General features: G+C 50.3%; 1 protein-coding gene across 2 annotated transcripts in view; it reads right to left on the bottom strand.

Annotated features, from left to right (window-relative positions):
- Positions 1-1206: 1206 nt before the first annotated feature.
- DPYSL5 (dihydropyrimidinase like 5) overlaps positions 1207-23409 on the bottom strand; it is an 88962-nt gene continuing 66759 nt past the window's right edge. Inside the window, exons 5-13 of one of the 2 annotated variants that reach the window (XM_036873069.1) lie at positions 23294-23362; positions 21545-21589; positions 19321-19396; positions 18142-18298; positions 13716-13857; positions 12404-12546; positions 10081-10288; positions 6180-6348; positions 1207-4144 (exon numbers count right to left, since the gene is read on the bottom strand). In XM_036873069.1, the coding sequence (XP_036728964.1) occupies positions 4059-4144; positions 6180-6348; positions 10081-10288; positions 12404-12546; positions 13716-13857; positions 18142-18298; positions 19321-19396; positions 21545-21589; positions 23294-23362 (1095 nt within the window). In that variant the 3' untranslated portion in view covers positions 1207-4058. The remainder of the gene's footprint in view (positions 4145-6179; positions 6349-10080; positions 10289-12403; positions 12547-13715; positions 13858-18141; positions 18299-19320; positions 19397-21544; positions 21590-23293; positions 23363-23409) is intronic. The other variant, XM_036873070.1, reaches the window with a different exon arrangement.

Genomic DNA, 23409 nt, shown 5'->3' on the forward strand with positions numbered 1-23409 from the left:
CCCACAACTACATATGTACAAAGGCAACCAGTGTCTTCCTGGGTATCTTATTTTTTTTTTTTTTTCTATAAACCACCTGGTACCGTGCACATGACCTGCCAAATGAGTTGCCATGCCATTTTTCATTCAAACACTTACAAAGGACTTTTGGCAGTGAATCAAATTCTGGTGTGCTCCCATGGTATGGGGAAACAGGGTAACACAGGCGCTTTGGCCCAGTATCATCCCAGGGACTTGGCATCCTTCACAAGCCCAATAATGGTATTTCCATCTGGCTCCGAAACCCCAGTAGAACTTATACACACAGCTCATTTCATTATAGTGAAGGGCTCTGTCCTAACTGCAGTGTTCTGGGTATTTCTTTTGGTCATGGGCTGCCTTATTTGCAGGAGGGTTGCTTATTTGGTGAGAGCTGGGAAGGTTCTCCGGCTGCCAACTATTTCCCCATTCTACCTAAAGTTCCCTCATTAAGGTTTTGATTTTTGGGGCTAAGAAGTACAAGTGACCCCATAGTACTGGTAGCAACAATTTCACTCACTCTTTAGTGTGAAAGTGTTTGATCAGATAACCCCCCCAACATCTGGCTGAGATCTAAGAGAAGGTAGATTAGTCTTGATGCAGATGGAAGGGTTTGAAGGCACAGTGGGCCAATCCAAAAGGTGGGGTTCCGGAGAGCCAGAGAGCAGCCTGCAGGTCCTTCAAAGACACACTGGCCTTGTACAGTCCTTTGAAATGTGATTTTGTGAGACCATGATTCCAACAGCCAAGGGTTCCAGTGTGAAGACGGGGCTATGGGTTTCCAAAATGGTAACCAAGAGAATAGGTGACAAAGGGTGGGTGGGGAAAGCCTAGTCCCACCCCCACTCCTGCCTGCCTTTTGTATCTGATGTTTTCCCCTAATTATTCCTGTATCAGATAACTCAGCCCAAAATAGTCCTGGGAAATTTGGCACCAAAAACCTTGGTTTTGTTCCCACCAGGAGAGAGGACTGACTACTAGCTGTTGGGCCACTGAGGCTCCCATCTCTTAACATTTTTAATCTCCAGTCTCTGCTCAGGCTTCCCAGTGAGCTGCCGCCTGCCACCTAACACAAGTGAGGACCCAAAGCTGACTTTTTTAGCAACTGAAGCCTCATCCCAGCCACTGTGGAAGAAGAGGTCCCCTACCAAGCTCCCTCTTCTTTGAAGAAACACAACTGAGACCAAGTGAGAAGTAGCTACAGTTTAATACAAACCTGCACCAGAACACAACGAGTCGGGCTGTTTTGTTTTTGCCTCAGTCAGGTGGCCAAAGCACAGGACCATGTGTCATCTTGGGGTTGACACAATCTTAGCACCATGACATTTACAGAGGAGTGAGGAAGTCACTTGGGTGCTGGAGGCTCCATCCCGACCCCAGGCTGTGCCTGCCACCTGGGCAGCTGGAGGGGGTTTGGGTTTCCGAGTGGTTCTGTGGTTTCTGGGTCAGTATCGGAAAAGCCCTCATCACGGCACTGGCTTGACCGAGACCTACTGCGGACTCCTAGCACTACACACACGCGCACGCACACGCACACACAGTAGCACAATTTTCTGGTAACTTAACCCCACAAACCTAGAGAGCAGCTAAGGCAAGAACAACAGTATTTATTCAGCAAGTACAAGACCAGTTTGAGAGCTGCATTCAGTGCAACCAGAGACCCTTTTCATTCCAACCAAGAGCCAGTGGGGCTGGTGATGGGGCTGGCTGGAGCTCGGCACAGGGGCAGGGAATGGGTGGCAGGGGGTGACCTTTCATTTGGTTCCTTGAACCTCCTTCTGATTTTCATCTAGAAGCTCCTGGGCAAGGGTGGGTCTATGTAAGGGTCGGGGGTGAATGAAGCGGAAGGCCTTCGATGGACCACACCAACATGTGGTCTCCCAGAGCCACGGACCACGCATCTCTCGGGCGGAGGCACTCAGAGAAGGTAAAGCTTTCCTAGCCCAAGCAGGGATGCTCTGCCCCCTGGCCACCACCACTGCTTGGCTCTTTGGCATCTGCCCAAGGCCCATGACCCAGCAAGGGCTGAAAGGGATAAAGACGATGCGCACTGTACCACGGGGTCAGTGTCACACAATTTCCTAGGCTCAGACCCCACCGACTGTCCCCATGGCCACCACCCTCCATGAGTGTCTTTGTTGCCTCTGCTTCCTGGGTTAGTGTCTCAGTCCTCTCAGCCCCTGAGTGAGGAAGAGGAGCATGAGTGGAGAAGTGAGAATGTGGGGACCGCTCAAACCACGTGGCAGGCTGCCAACGAGTAACTGGCTCCGGCTCAAACAGTGATACGCGTCAGTTTGTTTACAAGAAAAATTTATCTACCTGTGCAAAACAAAGCAGAATGCCTACTGGGAGAGTAAGTCTTTTAGTTGGTTAAACTCTCAGGTGGGATCTGCAAGAGATGTCACTCCACTCCTCCTGTCCACAGCTAGGGTACACAGCCAAGCTCTTAAGGGCAGTCCTGGACATTTCCGGAGTCAGAAGGCCTAAGCTTTCTGGGCCACAGCTGCGAAATGGGGAGAATAATACACACTTTGTTATCATGAGGAGCAATTGAGAGCTCATACATGAAAGGGCTTTGACAATGTGAAAAGCACTACAGAAATGTGCCGGGTATGACCACCGGCCCAAGAGTCCAGGAGCCGCGTGTCAGCCCGGGTGCTCAGACCAAGTGTGCAACATGATGTCACTCCCCGAGGGGGGAACAAGGCTTACCAAGGGCAGCCTCTAGTGTTTCCATGGAAACCACCTGGAGCTTTGGAGGCAGGGAGGGCCCAACTGGGAGGAGATGGAGGCCACAGACAGGTTAGGGTGAGGTGCTGACCACAGGAGACTGCAGCCCCTGAGCAGCGCTGTGGGCTACAGCCAGGTCCTGCTGGCCTGGCCTCCCACCTGGCATCTAGCCAGGCTGCTCCCCCAAGTCCCACCCCCACCTCTCTTAGCAGGCATGAGGCCTCTCGCCAATCACACGGAGGAGTGGCGGGGCCTCTGTCCAGTAGGCGGAAGCCTACAGGCGGCTGGGTGTGTGTGTGGGGTCAGTGCTGGGAGTGACCAGGGCCAGAGATGGGAAAGGCCACCCTGCTCCCTGAAGGTCTGCAGGGCCAGCATCCCGGGCACCCTCTCAGGATGCAGGAAACTAGACCAAGAGGGGAGGGGAGGGACAGGAAGACTCCAGGAAGGGAGAAAAAGGGCCCTCGAGTCCAGTACCCCCCTCTCACCCCTGTCAGCGGTGCCCTAGGCTGTCTGGTTGGTGTCGATGCAGCATCTCCTAAGGTCCACATCTATTGCTGTTTCTATGCTATGCTAGTGACACGAAGCACCGTCATTTTTCACAGGATGCACAAACAAGTCAAACCAAACCACTGCGCAAACCAAACGTGCAAAACAAAATCATATACACGCGCCTGGCACCAGCCTCATGCCCGCCCGGACAGCCCATCTGGGCCTGGGACTCCTGGGGGTTGGCAGAGAGGAAGCAGCTGGCAAAGGGCGCAGAGTGTCCCAGCCACAACCAAACAGGGGCGGGAGATGAGTGGGGAATAACGGGACGTCCTGGGCATGGCTGGGATGCCAACACCGGTCTGACTTGGGGAAAGTGACCACTGGGCCGAAGGGGATGGGGGAGGGAGTCCTTTTCTTTTAAAACACATCTGCTAAAGTGCTCTGGACAGCTGGCGGGTCAGCCAGGGGCAGGGCACTAAGGTTGGGCTTTCCCAAGGCCAGCCCAGAGGCGGGTGTGAGAGGAGGGGCGGGGCCAGGCTCTATGCATTGGGCTCTGTGCATAGCATGGGCCCCCGGGAAGCCTGCCGAGGCCAAGGCAGGAAAGGACTGCAGCAGGAGGAACACATCTCAAAGTGCCTGTTAGGGTCGGCTCGAAGCACAGTGAATCACGTGTCAGACGTGGGGAGGGCTCCCCGTGTCCCAGGGCCCCCTCAGGTGGTGCGCTGCCCAGCCCGGCCTCTCCCGCCCCCTGCAGCTGTGGCCGGAGGGCGTGTGGGCTGGTGGCAGTGGTGCATCTTCACTTGGGGGGCTGGTCAGTGCCTTTACCAAATGCCACTTGACCTGCCTCCGGGGGGAGCGAGGATCCGAGCTGAGGCTCGCTTTGGAACATGGTCATCGATCTGAGAACCTGCAAGGAAGGAAGCAGAGGGTGAGCTCCCCTGGGTAATAAAACCAGGTCCTCCGTGCTTAGGATCTAATTTAATCCTCAATCTAACTCCATCCCATTTTACAGGTGGGGAAACTGAGGCTCAGGGAAGTTAACTTGGCTAATGTCACACAGTGTATAAGTGGTAGAACCTGGACTTGAACCCAGGTCTTCCTGGCTCAGAGCCTCCAAGATTAACTGCCTTGCTACGCCACCTTCACTGCTGTCAGCCCTGGGGGTATGGTCTCTCGCCAAGCACACGGACCAGGGAGCTGCCTGTTAGCAAGTGGGCCTTTGCACATATGCCTCAGTGAGCAAGAGAGCGAGAAGGAAGGGTGCGCCACTGCTTTGGAAAATCAAAGAACAACACCCCAAAGGCCCCCACGTCTCGAAGTCCCGAGACTTAGAAAAGAAGGTCTGGGGACTTCCCTGGCAGTGCAGTGGTTAAGACTCCATGCTTCCACTGCAGGGGGTATGGGTTCGATCCCTGGTCGGGGAAATAAGATTCCCGCACGCCCTGTGGTGCAGCCAAAAATAAATAAATAAATAAATAAATTGAAAAAAAGAAAAGAAGGTCTGTGCCCCAGGGAGTGTGGTGGGACATTCTTCAGCCTGTCCCATTTAGAACAGACGAGGTTTGGGGCGGAGGGAAGGTGAGAGGCTGCCTGATGTCTGCTGAACCTGAGAGCAGTTCTGCCCAGTCTTGGCTCTGCCCGAGACTTGGGTGGGAGCAGAAGCCAGGGGCCAGAGGGGGCTCGCAGCTCTGGGGGCTTTGCTGCTTCTCCCGGGGCTGGCGGCTGCAGGAAGGGGCAGGTCCAGGCGGCCGTGGGGAGCTCCACCTCCTGGACTGGCGAGGCCGGGGCTCCCACTGACACTCCGCCCCGCAGACCCCTTTCTGACTCCCTGCACTCGGTCCCGTCGCTGGTGGGAGTAGCAGTGGTCGTCAGGCTGGGGGAGAAGTTCTCTCCGTAATGAGACTGGCTCTGAGACGATGGGGAGGGCGGTGGACAGGACCGCTCTCCACAGGTGGTCAGCTCCTCGCTCAGGAGCCACCTGAGCTGCTGCCAGCACACGGCTGGGCACAGAGGAAGCTCAGCGGGCAGCCGTGGCCCTCGGCTCCCCTCTGGTTTAGCTCTTGGCCTCTCATCTTAGGACAGTTTGTGGCTGCGTCTCACCTCCCCTAGGATCTTGCTCCTCTCACCTGCCGGCCCCAGCACGGCTCTTGCAGAGCGGAGGCTCGGTCTGCGCCAGGGCTAGTCGTGAAGGCCGTTCAGTGAGACCCGGCCCCTGCCCCTTTCAAGTAGGGGTCATGGTTTCCAGCAAAGCTGCTTGCAGGACCGAGGCATCTTACAGTCTCTGCCTGCTCTCCAGTGAGGCTCGCCGTTTATGCCGCAATGACCTCTACCTTTAACTACGGCCAAGCACCTGGGACACACGCCGTCGACGATAAAGTCTCTAAGCATAGACACACCCCATATATTCTATATTGTATTACATACAGTACAATTCCTGGCAGAAAAGAAGGTGGCAGACGAGCAAACCTGAGGCTAAGATGACGGAGGAAAGGGTATAAGGGAAATACCACGACTTTCAGTGAGGCGGGTGAGGAGCGGGGTGGGAAACGGGGGTGCAGACCCACGTAGCAGAGTTAATGCTTCTGCGCTCAGATCGTCTCTGGGGCATCCCTATGTGCAGGGCCCTCAAGATATCTCAAGGGATGAAACTATTTGAACTTAGAAACCATGGGGAAAGGCCCAAAAGGGCCATGGCCTGTTAGAGTGGCTGGTGCCCAGGGACTGGGAGAGCCCTCCTTCCCCGCCCGCCAATATTTGTGTGTCTATAACATGGGGCCCAGCAGTCATCACCGGGCAGGGGATCGGGGAGGGAGGGAGAAGATGGAGAGGAAAGCAGCATAAACCCCTCTGCCGGGGTGGGGAATCCTAGTCCCTCTGCCCTCCTCCTGCCCCCTCACTCTGGTGGAGATGCAGGTGCCAGGCCAAGTGGCCCTTGCTCTTACCAGAGAGGCTGAAGCTGGATTCATGAAGGTCCCTCATGCCTCCGTGCCGGGTAACAGGCCGGGTAGGAGTGTCTGCGAGTGGCGTTCCCATCTCTTTTTTCCCAGGATGCACAACAACAGCTACATCCCCCAGGTAGGGAGTGCGGTCCACTCCCTTCACCTTTAAGGTCTAGTGAAGGTGGAGAGCAGAAAAAGGGAAAAGGTGATGCCATCAGGGCACAGACACCATCACCACCAGGGCCTCCTTGATGGCTCATAAGACTTCGGACGCTGCCACTCTTCTTAGGACCCAAATTACTGCATGTGACGAAGCCTTCCTACATCTTGAACCCAGGGGTAGAGAATCCGCTTGTACCTCCTAAATAGTGCATATGTGTGTGAGTGTTCGCATGCATGTGCATAGAGATATCCACTGACGCCCCTTGACATTGGTGGAATGTTTTCCAAGGTAGCGGGTAGACTTCTGAGGTATTCAGCTTTAGAGAGCATCCCTCACACGGAGCAATGTCATCCCCTCACTTGCCAGGCTCTCAAGAGGCCAGGCCTTTTATTGTGATGTGACAGCTTTGTGGGAATAGAGGTTAAGTACAGCTGATTTGGAGATTAGAATCCCCCAGCAGCAATAGTAGTTAATTTTGTACTCACAAAGGCAATAGAGTTAAGAGCCTATATTCTACAACCAGACTGCCTAGGTTCCACTCCTAGCTCTGTTACTTGTAAGCTGTGCGACCTTGTGCAAGTTATGTTACCTCTCTGTGCGTGTTTTCTTATTTATAAGAATACAGAGTTGTTATGAGAGCAAATGAAATAGAACACGTAAAGCTCTGGCACATGGTGAGTGACATGTAAGTACCAGCAGCTGTTATTATTGCAGGGGTGGTTTCGGGGCTTAACCATATTACAAAGTTCTGCTGCGAGAGGAAGTGTGTTGGAGCGTGTGCATAAGGTCTGAAGGGGCAGCATAAATAATCTACACCCCAGGCACTCTTCAGGGACATAACCTCAATCTCCTTGCTGCACAATGCTTGCTGAAACCCTTGTTGAGAGAAAGAACAGATAAGGGTGATTTCTGGAAGGCTCTTCAGCTTACATATTCCTTTGTATTCTCCAACAGATCTGTAGTTGAGCTCAGTCCTCAGAATGTCAAAACTGGTCTGAAGTGTTTTAGCCTTTACCAGGCTGCACTTTGGGGTTCCAGGGGTGAAGGGTGGGAGTACAGACCTGGTGAATCCCGGTTGAGTGACCTTGGCAGGACCCGGCTCCCAGCAGCCCCTTGCTTTGGCTTTATACACTGGTCCCAACCCCAGAGCTGCTTTCTTTCCTGAGGATCCTGCTCTGTAGGGACTGCTTATTTATAATTTTGGGGAAATGAAGTTTTTTGCGTACCTGCATTCTGTTACATAAGGGCTATACCAGAGAATAGGGAATAGAATTGGCTTTTTCTTGAGGACCTTATGTTGTCATTATAATAAGTGCTTTGGATAAAGGGCCTCTGAGTTGAATTTATATCAGTCCTAGAAGCTGAGCTCTTCCACTATGTCTGGCCCTAAGAGCGGTCTGCTGTGAATTGGTATCTGTCTGACATTTTTGTGAGGTTGGTTTTCATTTATTTATTTATTTTTATTATTTTTGGCTGCGTTGGGTCTTCGTTGCTGCACGTGGGCTTTTCTAGTTGCCGCGAGCAGGGGCTACTCTTCGTTGTGGTGCGCGGGTTTCTCATTGCGGTGGCTTCTCTTGTTTCGGAGCACGGGCTTCAGTAGTTGTGGCACGCGGGCTCAGTAGTTGTGGCTCGTGGGCTCTAGAGCACAGGCTCAGTAGTTGTGGCGCACGGGCTTAGCTGTTCCGCGGCATGTGGGATCTTCCTGGACCAGGGATCGAACCCGTGTCCCCTGCATTGGCAGGTGGATTCCTAACCACTGCGCTACCAGGGAAGTCCCAGGTTGGTTTTTAGAAGGGCTTCAAACACTTTCTCTGCCCTCTTTTGATCCTATTTCCTGACTAAAACATCTCTTTTTGGGAAAGCCACAGAACTGTTTAAAGATTTTTTTTTTTCAAATGAGATATAATTCACATACCATAAAAGTCACCATTTAAAAGAGTACATTTCAGGGGTGTTTAGTGTATTTCACAAGTTTGTGCCACCAACACTGTGTAATTCCAAAATATTTTCATCACCCCCAAAAGAATCTCCATCCCCGTGAGCAGTCACTCCCATTCTCCCCTCTGGCCAGCCCTAAGCAACCACTAATCTATTTTCTGTCTATGGATTTGCTTCTTCTGAACATTTCATACGAATGGAATCATATAATATGTGGTCTTTTGTGACTGGATTCTTTCACTTAGCATGATGTTTTTAAGGGTCATGCATATTGTATGTAGCATATATTAGCACTCCATTCCCTTTTATGGCTGAATAATATTCCATTGTATGGATACACCACATTTTGTTTATTCAGTAGTTGATGGACGTTTACGTTGTTCCCACTTTTTGGCCTTTATGAATAATGCTGCTATGACATTCATGTACAAGATTTTGTGTAGACATATATTTTCATTTTTCTTGACTATGTATATACCCGAGAGTGGAATTGCTGAGTTACTTTGGCAACTCTATATCTAACATTTTGGGAAATGCCAAACTGTTTTCCAAAGTGGCTGCACCATTTTACATTCATTTGACGATGAATGAGGGTTCCAATTTCTCCATATCCTCACTGACACTTGTCATTTTCCGTTCTCTTATTTTAAATCATTGCCACCCTTGGTCAGGTAGTCTTGTGTGTGAATGTGTCGCTCTTACAGCTCTTTGTGGCACATCCCCCAGAGGTGGGGCTGAGGTCTTCTGCCATTGTCCACATCTGGGAAGCATATTGGAGATGGGACCATTCACCTACCCGAGAGATCCTGAGTTCGCTTTTGAATTGAATACTGGGATACCTAAAGTCATGCTTTTTTTTTTAGGTAATCCAAGTCTGCTCCCTGATAGAAGACCTGCATTTGGGCTGGGGCTCCCAGGCCCTTGGTCATGATATTTCTAAGAACACCCACCCTTTCTAGACAGAATCTGGAAATAGCTAGGCAGGAGCATTTTGAACCATAATAATATTGCTTTATGCCAGAGGAAGGGAAGGGGAAAACTCATGATGCTTTCACCCGTCAGTTTTGTCAGATTTTTTCTTTTCTGATGATTTGGGTTCTCCACCCAGAGGCCAGGGCTGCAGTTGGTTCCCAGCACCCGGAGTTGTCAGGAAGGACAGGACAGCTCTCAAAGATAAGGCTGGACAATCAATCCCCAAGCAACGAGGGAATAGCCAGCCTTCTTTTGGGTGAAACTCTACCCAGAGTTCAGTATCCTTGGGGATAAGGTGGAGCCCCAAGCTTCAGTGAACACCCAGGGTGTTTATGGAATCCGAGGACTGGATGAAACTCTCACGATAAGACCTCAGGCCACACCCCCATGGCCGTGAGCTAGACCTGGCTTGACCACTCCACTGGGGGGCCCAGACTCAGCAAAGCCCACCCAGCCTACTGCAGTCACAGGGCGGCTGTGGGGAGTTTGGGGAAAGAGCATCTCCAGGGCAAATATGATAACCCAGGCCAAGCCAGGAGTCCCCTGCCCCGAGGGACGACAAGAAGCCTGGATGCCAGGGATAGCTATGAGTACCTCATAGTATCCCTGGGCTCCGAGGGAGTTGGGGACCCTTCCCAATAAATTTTACTTTGTTACAGGTGCTCCTTTTCTACTATTTTGATTGTTCCCAAAGTGACTATTCAGGCAATAAGATTTGGTGGAAAGACAGAGTGAGAACATCTTTGAGATTTAAAAGTCATATAAGATGCTGCCGCCAGGGGCCTTCAACCTCTTCCCACACGTCTTTTCCGCCCCCGCCCCTCACCTTACCTTTTCTCTCTGGACCAGCTTCTTGTAGACAGTGTCTGGGAAGGACCTCAAGGGGCAGAACTTGCCGGTGCCCTCAGCGCACATGAAGACGCCATTCTCATACACGACCCGCCCCCGGCTGATGGTGACCAGTGGGACACCATGGCAGCGCATGTTCTCGTACAGGTTGAAGTCTCCTCCTTGCACCTGGGTGCTGGCTGAGATGGTCCTGGTGGGAAGGCAGTGGCGGGAGAGAACACTCTGAGAGGAGGTAAAGATGTCACAGCTCAACAGAAGGGAAGGTACTTAGCAGGAAGGGATGATGCCCAATGGGAAAAGGTGATGCTCAGTGCAAAGGGATGCTGCTCAGTGGGAAGGGAAGATGCTCAGTGGGAAGGGAAGATGCTCAGTGGGAAGGGAAGACGCTCAGTGGGGAGGGAAGACGCTCAGTGGGGAGGGAAGACGCTCAGTGGGGAGGGAAGACGCTCAGTGGGGAGGGAAGATGCTCAGTGGGGATGGAAGATGCTCAGTGGGAAGGGAAGATGCTGCTCAGTGGGAAGGGAAGATGCTCAGTGGGAAGGGAAGATGCTCAGTGGGAAGGGAAGATGCTCAGTGAGGAGGGAAGATGCTCAGTGAGGAGGGATGACCCCCAAAGGCTAGGATGGACTGTGTCCCCCCAAATTCATATGTTGAAGTCCTAGCCCCCAGTACCTCAGAATGTGACTGTATTTGGAGATAGGGCCTTTAAAGAACAAATTAAAGTGAAATGAGGTCATATAGGTGGACCCTAATCCAATCAAATGGGTGTCCTGATAAGAAGAGGAAATTGAGACACCAGAAGTGCACACACAGAGGAAGTGCCATGTGAAGACAGAGGGAGAAGATGGCCATCTACAAACCAAGGAGAGAGGCCTCAGAATGAAATCAACTCTGCTGACACCTTGATCTTGGACTTCTAGCCTCCAGAACTGTGAGAAAATAAATTTCTACTGTTTAAGCCTCCCATCTGTGGTATTTTGTTATGGCAGCCCTAGCTGACTAATACACTGGGCTACACTCTAGGGGTCTTTCTGCCAATAGCAATCACTAACAGCCACACCTGCAACAGCGGCAGGGACCAGCCCCAGGCTGGATGCAGAACCCGGCTTCTCAAGTGCCCTAATGGAGAAGCAGTGTGGGGATCCCAGCAGGGAGGTGCGTTTCTTTGCAATTCAACTTTTTATCTTCAAAATCCCAGCACATTTTTGTCTATCTTGTTCACTGCTAGCTTCTGCACCTAGAAAAGTGCTCAGCAAATGGTGGCACTTTTCTATCTGTTGAATGACTGAATGAAATTTAACATTAAAAAACAATTCCCACTACCCTGTTCAAATCTCTGAGTAAAGATGATGCCCTGGGGCTTCCCTGGTGATGCAGTGGTTGGGAATCCACCTGCCAGTGCAGGGGACACGGGTTCGAACCGCGATCCGGGAAGATCCCACATGCCGCGGAGCAGCTAAGCCCGTGCACCACAACTACTGAGCCTGCACTCTAGAGCTCGCGAGCCACAATGACTGAGCCCCCGTGCCACAACTACTGAAGCCTGTGCACCTAGAGCCCATGCTTTGCAACAAGAGAAGCCACAGCAATGAGAAGCCAGCGCACCGCAAGGAAGAGTAGCCCCCGCTCGCCGGAACTAGAGAAAGCCTCTGTGCAGCAATGAAGACCCAACGCAGCCAAAAATAAATAAATTAAATAAATAAATTAAAAAAAAAAGATGATGCTCATAACAGATGAGTTATCCTGTGGTTTGATAACTCCTGATGCACTTCATTTACCCACTCAACTTGTGTTCATTAATGCCATGGGTGTCAAGCGCTGTGTGCTCAAGGGGACCCACACCCTCAACGAGAGAAGCAGAGTGGGTGGAAGAGTCCGGAACTGAGTGTCAGGACGTCTATCTGGTTCAGCCAATTATTAGCTATGTCATGTGGGGAGTCCCTCTACTCTCTGCTCTTAGTTTCTTCAACAGTAAAATGGAAATAAGAACTTTAGGCTTAAGTGCTTCTTGGGGCTATGTGAAAAGCAAACGAGATAGTTGATGTGACCTAGCTCTGAAAAACTGTAAAGTGCTGTGCACATGGAGCTGCACTATAGCAGATCTTCAGACCTTCTTGTTCACTGTTGCATTCCTAGTGCTTGGACCATGGCAAGCCCTCAAGTATTTGTTGAATTGAACACACCTTAGGGTCATCTTGCTCTATGCTATAAGTAGTGCAAAGATGATATGCTTTTGGAGTTCTGTAATATCAGGTCCTTAAAATCCCAAGTCCCTCTAGCCCTGGAGACTAGCAGCAGGTTTTACTTTGTAGCTTCTGGGTCCCACACCACCACGTCGGCATCGGCTCCAGGGATGATGCGGCCCTTGCGGGGATACAGGTTGAGAATCTTCGCTGCATTGGAACTGGTAACAGCCACAAAACGGTTCTCATCCATCTTTCCTCCAACCTGAAACATTGCAAAAGTGTTAGGTCAACCGAGGTCCTGTGTGTGTGCCTCAAACACCGGGTCACCCTTGACCCTCGCCTGAGGGCTTTTAGTTGGTTAGAACAATGGTGTTGAGAAGGACAATGTCACGGGCATCATTTCAGATGAGCCAACCTGCTAGGCTTGGTTCCATGTTACTCCTCTCTCCTTCTTGCAGCAACGGGGGCGGGTGGGCCCTTGTTCCAAAAGGTTGCTTTCCTCGTGCAAATCTACCTCCTGTTTGTAAAACCAGGTCTACTCGGTACTCACTCTGGATAAATCAGGAGCTTCCCTGCATCCACGAAGGGACATATATTCTCTGCTGGAAAGGCATCTTATCGTCCCACCCACGAAGGCACCGTGGACTCTTTTCAAAGGGGATTCTGGAGCTGCCTCATGGGTCTTCCCTGAGCTGGTTGTTTAGGCTTGAGGATTTCAAATCTCTTTGGGCTCATACTCTATGCTGCATCTAATCTGTGATAGGTCAAGACCAAAACTACTTATTCTTCATGGGCAGAACAGGAGGTATTCAAATGAAGTCCCAGTCTCTATCTTTATTATTGGACAAAAGATATCAAGATCTTTAAAAAGGTTCGTATCCCTTGGCCCAGAAATCCGCCTCTAGGAATCTGTCCTCAGGAAATAATTAGAAATGCTGATGTACACTCATGAACAAAGAGATTCTCTGCAGCATTATTTCTAAGAGCAAAAATTTGAAACAGCTGAAAATTCCAAACATCATGGAAGGATTAATTGAAGTATGGTACTTCCTTTGGAGGGAATATTATTTAGCCATTAAAAATATGTTTTTAAAGGATTTTTACTGATATAGGAAGACAGTCAAAATACACTGTTAAATGAAAAGAAGATGAACCCAGTAATTAAAATAATGTACAGTACATGCATAGAGCTGGAAAGAAATACACCAAAATATTAATAATTTCCCAGTATGGAATTATGGGGTTTTTTCCTAATACTTTTCCATATTTTCCAAATTTTTATGCTAGGCCTTATTACCTTTCAGATCAGAAAAAAAAAAAAGACCTTTTCTGTTTTCCTTTTGAGTGAAACAGGAGCTGTGGCTGACCCAGCCCTCCTAAGGGTGAAAATTCTTCTGAGGCCCAGAGTGGGGAGGGGTCCCGGGAACATACCACTCCTCTCTCCCAGATGACGCTCATGCGGTCCTGCACACCGCTCACGCCGTGTGGGATCTTGGTGAAGTCCTCCTTGCCCATAGCTTTCTGCTTCGTGGTGAAAGGCCGGTGATCTGACGCCACAATGTTCAGAGTATCACTGGGTAGAGAGAAGGACATGACCAGTAAGGGGAGGGGAGGCCAGGGTCCCAGAGGGTGGGACAGGGACAGCGAAAAACCTTCACTTGGAAACACGGCAAAGCTGGTTTCAATCTCGGCTCTGCCACTTCATAGCTGTATGACCTCTAGCGAGTTATCTGTGAGAACCTCAGTTTACACATCTGCAGAATGAGCATATGTGCCAACTGAGGCACAGAATGCCAGTGTCACGGGAGACACTGAGAGTCTTTGGATGTTAAGAGAACTAACGGGTGGAGAAAAATTGAACTTAAGAGTTTATCTAAGGGCTTCCCTGGTGGCACAGTGGTTAAGAATCTGCCTGCCAATGCAGGGGACATGGGTTCAAGCCCTGGTCTGGGAAGATCCCACATGCTGCGGGGCAACTAAGCCCGTGCACCACAACTACTGAGCCTGTGTGCCGCAACTACTGAGCCCGTGTGCCACAACTACTGAAGCCCGCACGCCTAGAGCCCGTGCTTCACAAGAGTAGCCACCACAATGAAGCCCGCACACCGCAACGAAGAGTAGCCCCCGCTCGCCGCAACTAGAGAAAGCCCGCGCGCAACAATGAAGACCCAACGCAGCCAAAAATAAATAAATAAATAAATAAAATTTAAAAAAAGAGTTTAACTAAAGTGACAGGGTGGAGGTAGTTTTACTTCCATGGAACCATATGCCGACTCCCTCTCATCTCCCCCCTCAACCCGCGCCAGGCCCTGCTGGCAATAAGCATGTGCTTGGTAAAACACTCAAGTTCCAATGTTAAGCTTTGCTTGGATGTGAGGGCTCTCCTGGCCCAGCAGGGAAGAGCAAGGACAAGACGGAAGAGAAGTCTGCCTTGATGAACCAGCAACGACGTGCCAGTGGTTCATCGCCGCTGCCATCCGTGAACATGGTCCTCAGATGGTTGCTGAGGTTACGGTGGGTAAGGCACGGCCAGGCTCTCGAGGGGTTCCCGGGCCGCTCAGGACTCGGGGCAGAGACTTACATTGGTGACAGTGCACATGGCATGCCACTCTGTGGCATGGGCTGGTAGCTCCCTGCGCCAAAGACGCTGCTCTGGGCCCTCTCAGAGACTGCGGGAGGGGCTCTTCCACAGAGCAGAGGGTTTATTCTAGGGTATCCTGGGGATCCCCACATCCCCCAGACCTGCAGAACCCACCAGAGATAAACAGAATCTTTAGGTTTTCACTTTCTCCTCAGGGATCCTCCAGACACCCGGGTAGGGCTCAGATCAGAAGATGCCCATCAGAGTCATGGGTTGAGGGTCTGGGACCCCAGGACCCGATGCTTTAACTGACGAGTCTTACTGAGCACCCACTTTTCTAAAAAGGCCCCTACACAAGTAAGTGCTCACTAGGCAAGAGTGAATGGGGGGGCACACTCCAGAAGGGCTTTTGGGGTCCCCTGATGCTGCCCTGAATCTGGGAGGTATGACAGACCCATCCCTACTCTTTAAAGTTTAAAACACCACTCCCTTTTGTTAAGTACTTTAAAAATATATATGTTCAAATGAAAAAATTTCTGATCCCTTTGAGAAGTCAGATTTTAAATAAAGGACAAATCCTTATATCTATAGATTGTACTTATTACCCTGGTATATTCGAAGAAACCACATCCTAAAGTAGATAATTATGAAGCAGCTCATATTTTCTTATAGAAATATGATAATTGGTGTCTGGGTTTTCTATCTAGTATTTTGCATAATACCAATTATCACCAATAATGTCATAGAAGCAAAATTATAGTAATCATAAATTCCTAAAAATGTAAAAACTATGCTCCAAATTCTATAAAACTGCACGCGTTTACAATATGCACTGATTAAAAAAGGGATTCAGGGACTTCCCTGGTGGCACAGTGGTTAAGACTCTGCGCTTCCAATGCAGGGGGCCTGGGTTCGATCCCTGATCCGGGAACTAGATCCCACATGTCGCAACTAAGAGTTCGTGTGCTGTAACTAAGGAGCCAGTGAGTCGCAACTAAGGAGCCCATGAGCTGCAACAAAGGAGCCCGCCTACTGCAACTAAGACCCGATGCAACCAAATAAATAAATAATAAATAAATAAATATTAAAAAATGGGATTCAAACTATTCTCATAATAGTTCACATGAAATTATAATTCTATTTAAATGAATAGAATTTAGTTAAATAATTTAAATAAATTTGACAAAATAGGCTAGATATAAAAACTTAAATTATTCGATTAATAATACTTTTCTTGACCTGCCTATTTAAATTTGTGTGGGTTTGGGCACTGTAATTTGGGTGGGTTGGGGGTTTTACTACCTTTTTGTTCTTCCAGGAAATTTGCTTGGGGCAAGCAGAGGTATTTCAAAAGATTCTTTGACCTTGGAACTGAGCCCAAATTCTTATAGTGGGTTCTTGATACTTGTTTGTTTTTGTTGTGTTGATAATGATGAAAAGGAGGCTGGTTTTTCCCAACAACAAGCATTTTTAAAAGAAAGAGCTGATCTGGCATTTCTCCCTTTCCTCTCTCAAATTGGTTAAATTCGTCAGAGCTGCCACTGCTCAGAATCACAGCAAAACTATGGGACAGACTTTAATTACTGCCACTGTGCCACAGCATATCCTGCCCCTCCAGGGCCCACCTTCACCCCGGGACCCTACTGCCTGCACTCCAGTTGTATTTGGAAAGCCCCACACTGCTCTTTCGGTTGTTAATGTAGCAAGATGTGGAGTGGAAATTTTCCAGTTGTTAGCCAACCAGGACTGAAAACTAAGGACATGGATGAAATAAAAGCCCCATTATCTAACGACAGCCACCTCCAACTGGGGCTGGTCACTGCCCTCAACACCCCCCCACCATCACCCTAACAGAGGTGTATCACCACCCCCAGGTCTAGTAAAAGCAGAAGACAGGGAGGGCGACTGAGGTGTTGGCAGAATGGTGAGTCTTGCAGTCTCTCCCTTCTTCCTCTTTTCATGGGTTGAATGGTGCTTTCCTCTCCCCCAGCTAGTCTCCTCAAGAGGGGACATTTCAAGAGGTTCACCTGTGGAGAACAGAGGTGACAGCAGCGGGCACCTGCCTGGGTGGTGGATGGGTGGGCCTGCCTGAGCCTCTGGGTGAGGAGAGCCAGGGGTGGGGGCCAGCCTGCCCTCCCACCGTAGGGAGTGGCAAAGCTGTGTGAGCTTGCTCTGGGCCCAGATACTGTAGAAAGTGGCCAGGCTTAAGCCGCTTGGCCAGATTCTTGTTCACAGGGAATTGCTAGTTCTGGAAGCCGGGAAGGTACGGGAAGAAGAGGTCAAGCTGGACTCCATCTCCTGTGTCAGAGGATTGCGTGAGGGTGGCTCAAGAGAGCCTGTATCTGGGCACATGCCCCATACAAGGAGGGCCCCAAAGGCCAGTCACTTTCAGCCAGAGAAGCAGCAACGATTAGTGCAGGAGGACAGATCGTGCTTGGGTATGGAGTGGAATTCCCCACCCCTTTAATCCTAACCCCTACTAATTCTCTGAGCTGGGGGTGGGGAGGGGAAGAGACTGACTTTTAAACTGAACTGGACTTCAATAAACAAAAGAGAAGAAAAAGCAATGGTCTTTACCATTATCAAAATGTCACTAGAGGCAAGAAGGAATTTGAAGCAAAACGAAACAAAATCTTTCCATGTTTGTGTCCCACCAAATTCAGACTATTCATTAAAGCATTTTATTTAGACCTGGATTGAATGGGGAAAAGCAGTGTTAGAGAAAGAGGAGCTGGGGAAAGGGAGGTCTGGAGGAAGATGTTAAGGGGAAAGAGGGAGAAGGTGCAGAAGAAAACGGGGAAGAGGAAAGAAAGGAAGGAGAAACACACAGAAGGAGGGAGGTACATACAATGAGAGAAAACCACATGGGACATAATGAGAAGAGGGAGAGGTGAAGAAAAAAAAGAGATAGAAAGATGCACAAATTTTCTAGGATAAGTCAGAGACCACATCCTATAGTTCCCCAGTGGTCTCCAGTGTAAGGTATCAATGTCCTCTGAAATTCTGAATAGCCACTGTTCACAGTTTTATATATGCTCTTTACTCGTCACCTCAGACGCTCTCATCCAAATCAAGTGGTCATAGGAGCTCCATGGATGGCAATTATCTGATGGGCTTTGGAGAAGCTAACAGAAGCAACAACATCCTCTGGACACAAGGAAATCAAACTTAGGTCAGGTTTGGGGCCTCTACGATATCACCTTAAAGATCTACAAATTCCCGGAATGGCGTGCATTGTGAGATAACGCCGTGCGTGGTCCTGCTGAAACACCTTACTTGGCCAGCAGGCTCATGAGGTAGGTTGACGTGTTGGTGTCCAGTCTCAGGGGAGGCACTGTGACGTAGGCGGCTGCGTGGGACCAGTCCTGGTGGTAGTAGTGTAAGCCCGTCAGTGTGGCGTGCGCAGTGGTGGTCTCGGCCAGCACGACCTTCCCTGAAAGAAGAGGGTTCAAACCATCACCAGGAGGCCAGTGAACCTGGGAGATCACTGGTCTGAGCCTCTCATGGGGCAGGTGAAGGAGCTGAAGTCAGAAAGGAAGGGACTTGCCCGAGCTCAGCTGGGCATTTGAGAGCACAGCTGGGGTCAAGGTCAGACTGCTCCCTGGCCCAATGCTGACTCCAGGCAAGAACAGAAGGGCGAGGGCGCTGAGGCGGGGCAGCACTGATCTGTTTTCTGAGCAGGCAGCTGCTGGGAGCAGCTTCAGGAGAATACTGGGGGTGGCATCCGTAGCAGGGGATGGAGGGTAGGGAGACAGAGGTGGGAGGCTGGAACAACAGCGCAGGAGAGACAGCGAAGGGGGTTCCGCTAAAGGAGAAGCAAGAGGCAGGATTTGGAGGGCAGTGTGGTGGGAAGGCTGAAAGCCCTTGCTCCTGATTTATATCCTCAGGTTTGTGACCGTGACCTGTTTCTCCTGTTACTGGGCCCTCACTGGCACCCCGAGCCGGACTGGGAGTACAAGCACGTACAAAGCCTTCAGGGGCTGCCAGGTGCTCCGACACACAGGTGCCCTGGGGCTGGTACACTGGGTTCCTGAAAGGGACGCTGGGCCCTCACAGTGTCGTTTCTCCAGGAACTTCCCAGGCATTTCCCCCCTGAAATGTCCGTTGGAACTGGTCCAGGATTTCATGTTGGTTACCAAGGCAACCACTAGCAAAACCCAAGAGACTCAAAAAAATACCAGTTAGTGAGTTGATTGAAAACTTGGAAAATTTTACCAGACCCAGGAGAGGTGACGGACACTTCTGTAAAGCTGTTATGCAAACAAATGTGCAGAGGAAAACACTGGTGCTAATGGACTGAACCCAGGCCAGTGCAGGGTGCTTGTGAGGAACACAGCCAGAGAGAAAAGGGAAAGGCAGGCTCAGGGCCTGGCCCCAGGAGCCGGGCTGGGAAGTGCATGGAGCTGCTGGGCCCCATCACACACGGGCGCTGCTCAGCCCAGCCTACGGACTCACCTTGCATCTTAGCAGCTGCAATAACGTCACCGGCCGAGATGCTGGACACGTTGACCAGGTAGATGGGACAGTGAGTCTAAGGACGGGAAACACGGTGGGAAGGAGAGAGCATCAACCCCATAACCTAACAAGGACCAAGGTGACTGGCCCAGCCCAGTGCTGGCCCCAGCGCCGCCCCCTGCATCGCTTAGCACTCCCCTCAGGGTGGCGGTCTTCTGCTGGGAATGCAGGGCTGGTGGCTACAGGCTGGGGAACCCCACGAAACAAGGAGGGGACAGGCAGCGCCCAGCACCAGAGCCCAGCAGGGCGACATCAGGGCAAGATGTCAAGTGCTGAACCTCACATTTCCTACCAGCCAACACCAAGACTGTTTACAACTTGAAATGAGGGACTCTTAATTTCCTATTCATGAATGTGATGACCTAGAGACAGTTGTGTATTATATCCCATATCTAAAATGATGATATCTGCCATCTGAGGGCTGCTTTATCAGTAGACAGAATGTACCCTGGAGAAGAAACAATACACAAGAGGTTCAGGGCTCACAGTCTACACCAGACAGGACCGGTCTTGCAAATGGACACCTGGATTATAATACTAATTAGCTTTTCCTCTATCAAGCTGTGTGACCACGGTCCATGGCTTCACTTCTCTGGGCATGTGTTTGAACTAAGAAAATGAGGAGCTGCCCTTTTGTTATTCAGATCTTTCCTAATTCTGGGGTAAGTTTCCATCAGGAAGTAATTGATAGCATAACTATTGTTATGACAGTAAAACAATGTCCTTGTCCAGCTCCTGGACTTATAAAGGGCTAAAGGGAAACTGTTTTCCCAAATGTTATTCTAATGCCTTCTTTGCCTATCAAATTAGGAGGATAGAGAATTTAGGGGCTGGCCTGACATTTGATGTGCTTGGCACAAGTTTCCTGACTAATTCTGAGACCAACTGGACCTCCAACCTCTGTGTTCCCCTGGTGTTCCTAACACCATATCCTCTGCTTACAGCCTTCGGGGTAGCCTAGGTCTTTCTGGAGGCGAAGTTCTCAAGTGTTAGCGCCCATTAGGATCATTACCGGGCTTGTTAAAACACAGATTGCTGGGCGTCACCCCCAGTTTCTGATTCAGTGGGTCTGAACAGGCCTGAGCATTTTCATTTCTGAGCTCCTATTTCTTTTTTTTAAATAATTAATTAATTTATTTATTTATTTATTTTTGGCTGTGTTGGGTCTTCGTTTCTGTGCGAGGGCTTTCTCTAGTTGCAGAGAGCGGGGGCCACTCTTCATCGCGGTGCGCGGGCCTCTCACTATCGCGGCCTCTCTTGTTGCGGAGCACAGGCTCCAGACGCGCAGGCTCAGTAGTTGTGGCTCACGGGCCTAGCCGCTCCGCGGCATGTGGGATCTTCCCAGACCGGGCACGAACCCGTGTACCCTGCATTGGCAGGCGGATTCTTAACCACTGCGCCACCAGGGAAGCCCCTGACTTCCTATTTCTAACAAATGATGTTGATGCAGCTGGTCCAGAGACCACACTTAAAAAACTAGAGTTCAGATTATCTGAGCAAATAGAACACTTAATGATGGTTTAGGTGGAGAAGGGATCTTGGTACAGTGTTCTACTGTTTTTAAAGTGCTTTTCCTTCCACGACTCCTTTGATCCTCACAACCATCCTGCGAGGAGTGGGTGATATTATCATTCCAATTTTAGATAATAAAATAGTCTCTCGGAGTGGTTGATTGACTTGCGTGTGACTGGAGGCTTGTCTTTGGTCAAGGCCCCAAGGTGTGTGCTCATTCCCACCACCAGACTGCATCAGCGCCCCCTTACCCTGAACCATACCAAGGAAAAATCATGAATGGCCCAGAGGCAGAGGTTCGAATCATGGTTCCCTAAGCAAACGTCTCTCTGCTCCTCTACAAGGAACAGATTCCAGCTGCCATGAGGCTCTGTGGTCCCCACCTTGCCCTGCCTCTGCTGGGAGGCATTTCCATTTGAGCAATGAACCAGGTCTCAGCAAGCTCAGCAGGGCAGAACGGAGAGCCGGTGGCAGGGAGGACTCCTGCCAGGTCTGTGGGAATAGCAACGTTCATTCAGCAAACGGTGTTCATTTGCGGTCCTGTGAGTCAGGCATGGGGCTGGCACCCAGAGCAGAATGGGACTCTACTGTACTGGCTGGGTTCTGACCGCAGAGTTGAGAATGGGCTGAGGGTGAGCTGGGGTCTACTTACTCTGTTTGCAATGGTGATAACTCGGTGAGTGGCTTCTGCTTCCAGCTGTTAGAAACAGAGGACAGGAAGAAAACAAGCTTCACCATCTCCCCAAGCAAGCTTACATCTCCCTGACACCCCACCTCGTACGCAGGAAGTGCTGGAATGTCTGACTCAGAGCTGGAGTGACAAACAGCACCCACAGGGGCTGGCTCGGGGGGAAACCCTGGGCAGGGACACCAAGCTCCAACCACCTCTGCTCACACTGAGAGAACCCCGGGACTTAGGGTTCTAGGCACGTCTTTGCTGGATGCTACTCAGGGCTTAATTAAAAGACAACAAAACAAGAGCAAACGAAAACCTGCGGTCACATCTCTCCCTGGTTTCTGGTGCATTCTCTCCACAGCCATCTCAGAACTGTAGCAAAGGAGCAATACTGATTGATTTCAAGCTGGAGATTAGGCTAGATCGGGATTTCTGAACCTCGGCACTAGGGGCATCTTGGGTGAGATAACTCTCTGTGGTAGGAGCTGAATGGACATTGCAGGTTCTTTGGCAGCATTCTTCACCTCTACCTAGTAGATGCCAGTAACATCCTCCCCCCAGGTTGGGATAACCCAAAATATCTCTGGACATTGCCAAATGTCCCTGGGGAGCAAAACCTCCTTAGATGCTCCCTTCTAATCAGTAGATGATGAAGGTGGTATTCTTGCTATTACTGCCACTACAGTCAGCACCGCGCTCTTCCCCTCATAGAACTCCACAAAGTCCAGTCCTGTGTGCATCCCCCCACCCCTCTGCTCACAGGCACTCTCAGTGCCTTGTTGAAGCTGGTGTGTCTTTCTCTATCAACTCTGAGGTGCCCAAACAGGAGCTACATTCAAGGGCTCTGGCAGACAGAGACAAACCCATGGCAGGAGTAAGGTGGGACCCCCGTCCACACCAGGCTGACCCACTATAGGCTGACTTGGTTCCTGTCTGATGGCAGAACTATCACATCCTGTCTCCAGCTCCTCGTCCCTCAAGGCCTCCCCATCAGTCCCTCATGGACATCCAACCACCACTCTGCATTTAAGGCTTTGAAGAAATGGAAAATAGCTCTCCCCTCACCACTGGTAAGGCATGTCCGAACAGGGTCATAGGGCAAGAACACATTATTTATCTAATGTGATCCTCCAGAGCTGAATCCTTCAGCAAGGGGGACCTGGGGGCATTTGTGTCGACACCCTGCAAAACTGTGCAAGGATAAAACCAGAGGGCATAGGGAGAGCAGGGCTTAGTCACCATCTCAGCAATGAACAGGAAAAGGGGGAAAGAGCACAGACACGCATGTGCCTATCATTTCTGGTGGGAAGGGTCCAAAGTCTTCCACAGATGCTCAAAGGGATCTCAGCCCCAAAATGCCAATTCACTGGTTTACAGTCTGGAATTTCTTCTAACATCTAAAGGCCCTTTCAGTCTGTCTTTTCTCTCCCGATTCAATTTTGGCCAAAGCAACCCCTGGCATGTTCACATGGCCTCCCTCAGACCCTTGAAATCAGCTCCCAATGAGGTGGGTCTGTTTCCCCAAAGTTGTCTTCCCCAAGGAAGCTCAAGGCCAGGTTGGCTGTAGCATGGAGGAAGCTGTTTCCTGGGAAGCTTCCAGATGGGAATTTCACACATGAAGAAAGCAATACCATACGACTCGTATTTACTGATGACTCTTCTATCCTAAAGGTTCTGTGAATCTATAGGAAAGATGATGACAGAGAACACGGATGTCTTCCTCACCTCCTCTGGACGGCTGATCTCAATTCCTTCTGGGCCTGTGATACCCAAATCTAGCGCCTCCTTTGCACCCTGAATAAGAGCAAAAGAAAGAAAATTGAGAGAATCATAGAGATACA

This window comes from Balaenoptera musculus, chromosome 13 (assembly GCF_009873245.2).
Source record: "Balaenoptera musculus isolate JJ_BM4_2016_0621 chromosome 13, mBalMus1.pri.v3, whole genome shotgun sequence".
NCBI classification, from domain to species: Eukaryota; Metazoa; Chordata; class Mammalia; order Artiodactyla; family Balaenopteridae; genus Balaenoptera; species Balaenoptera musculus.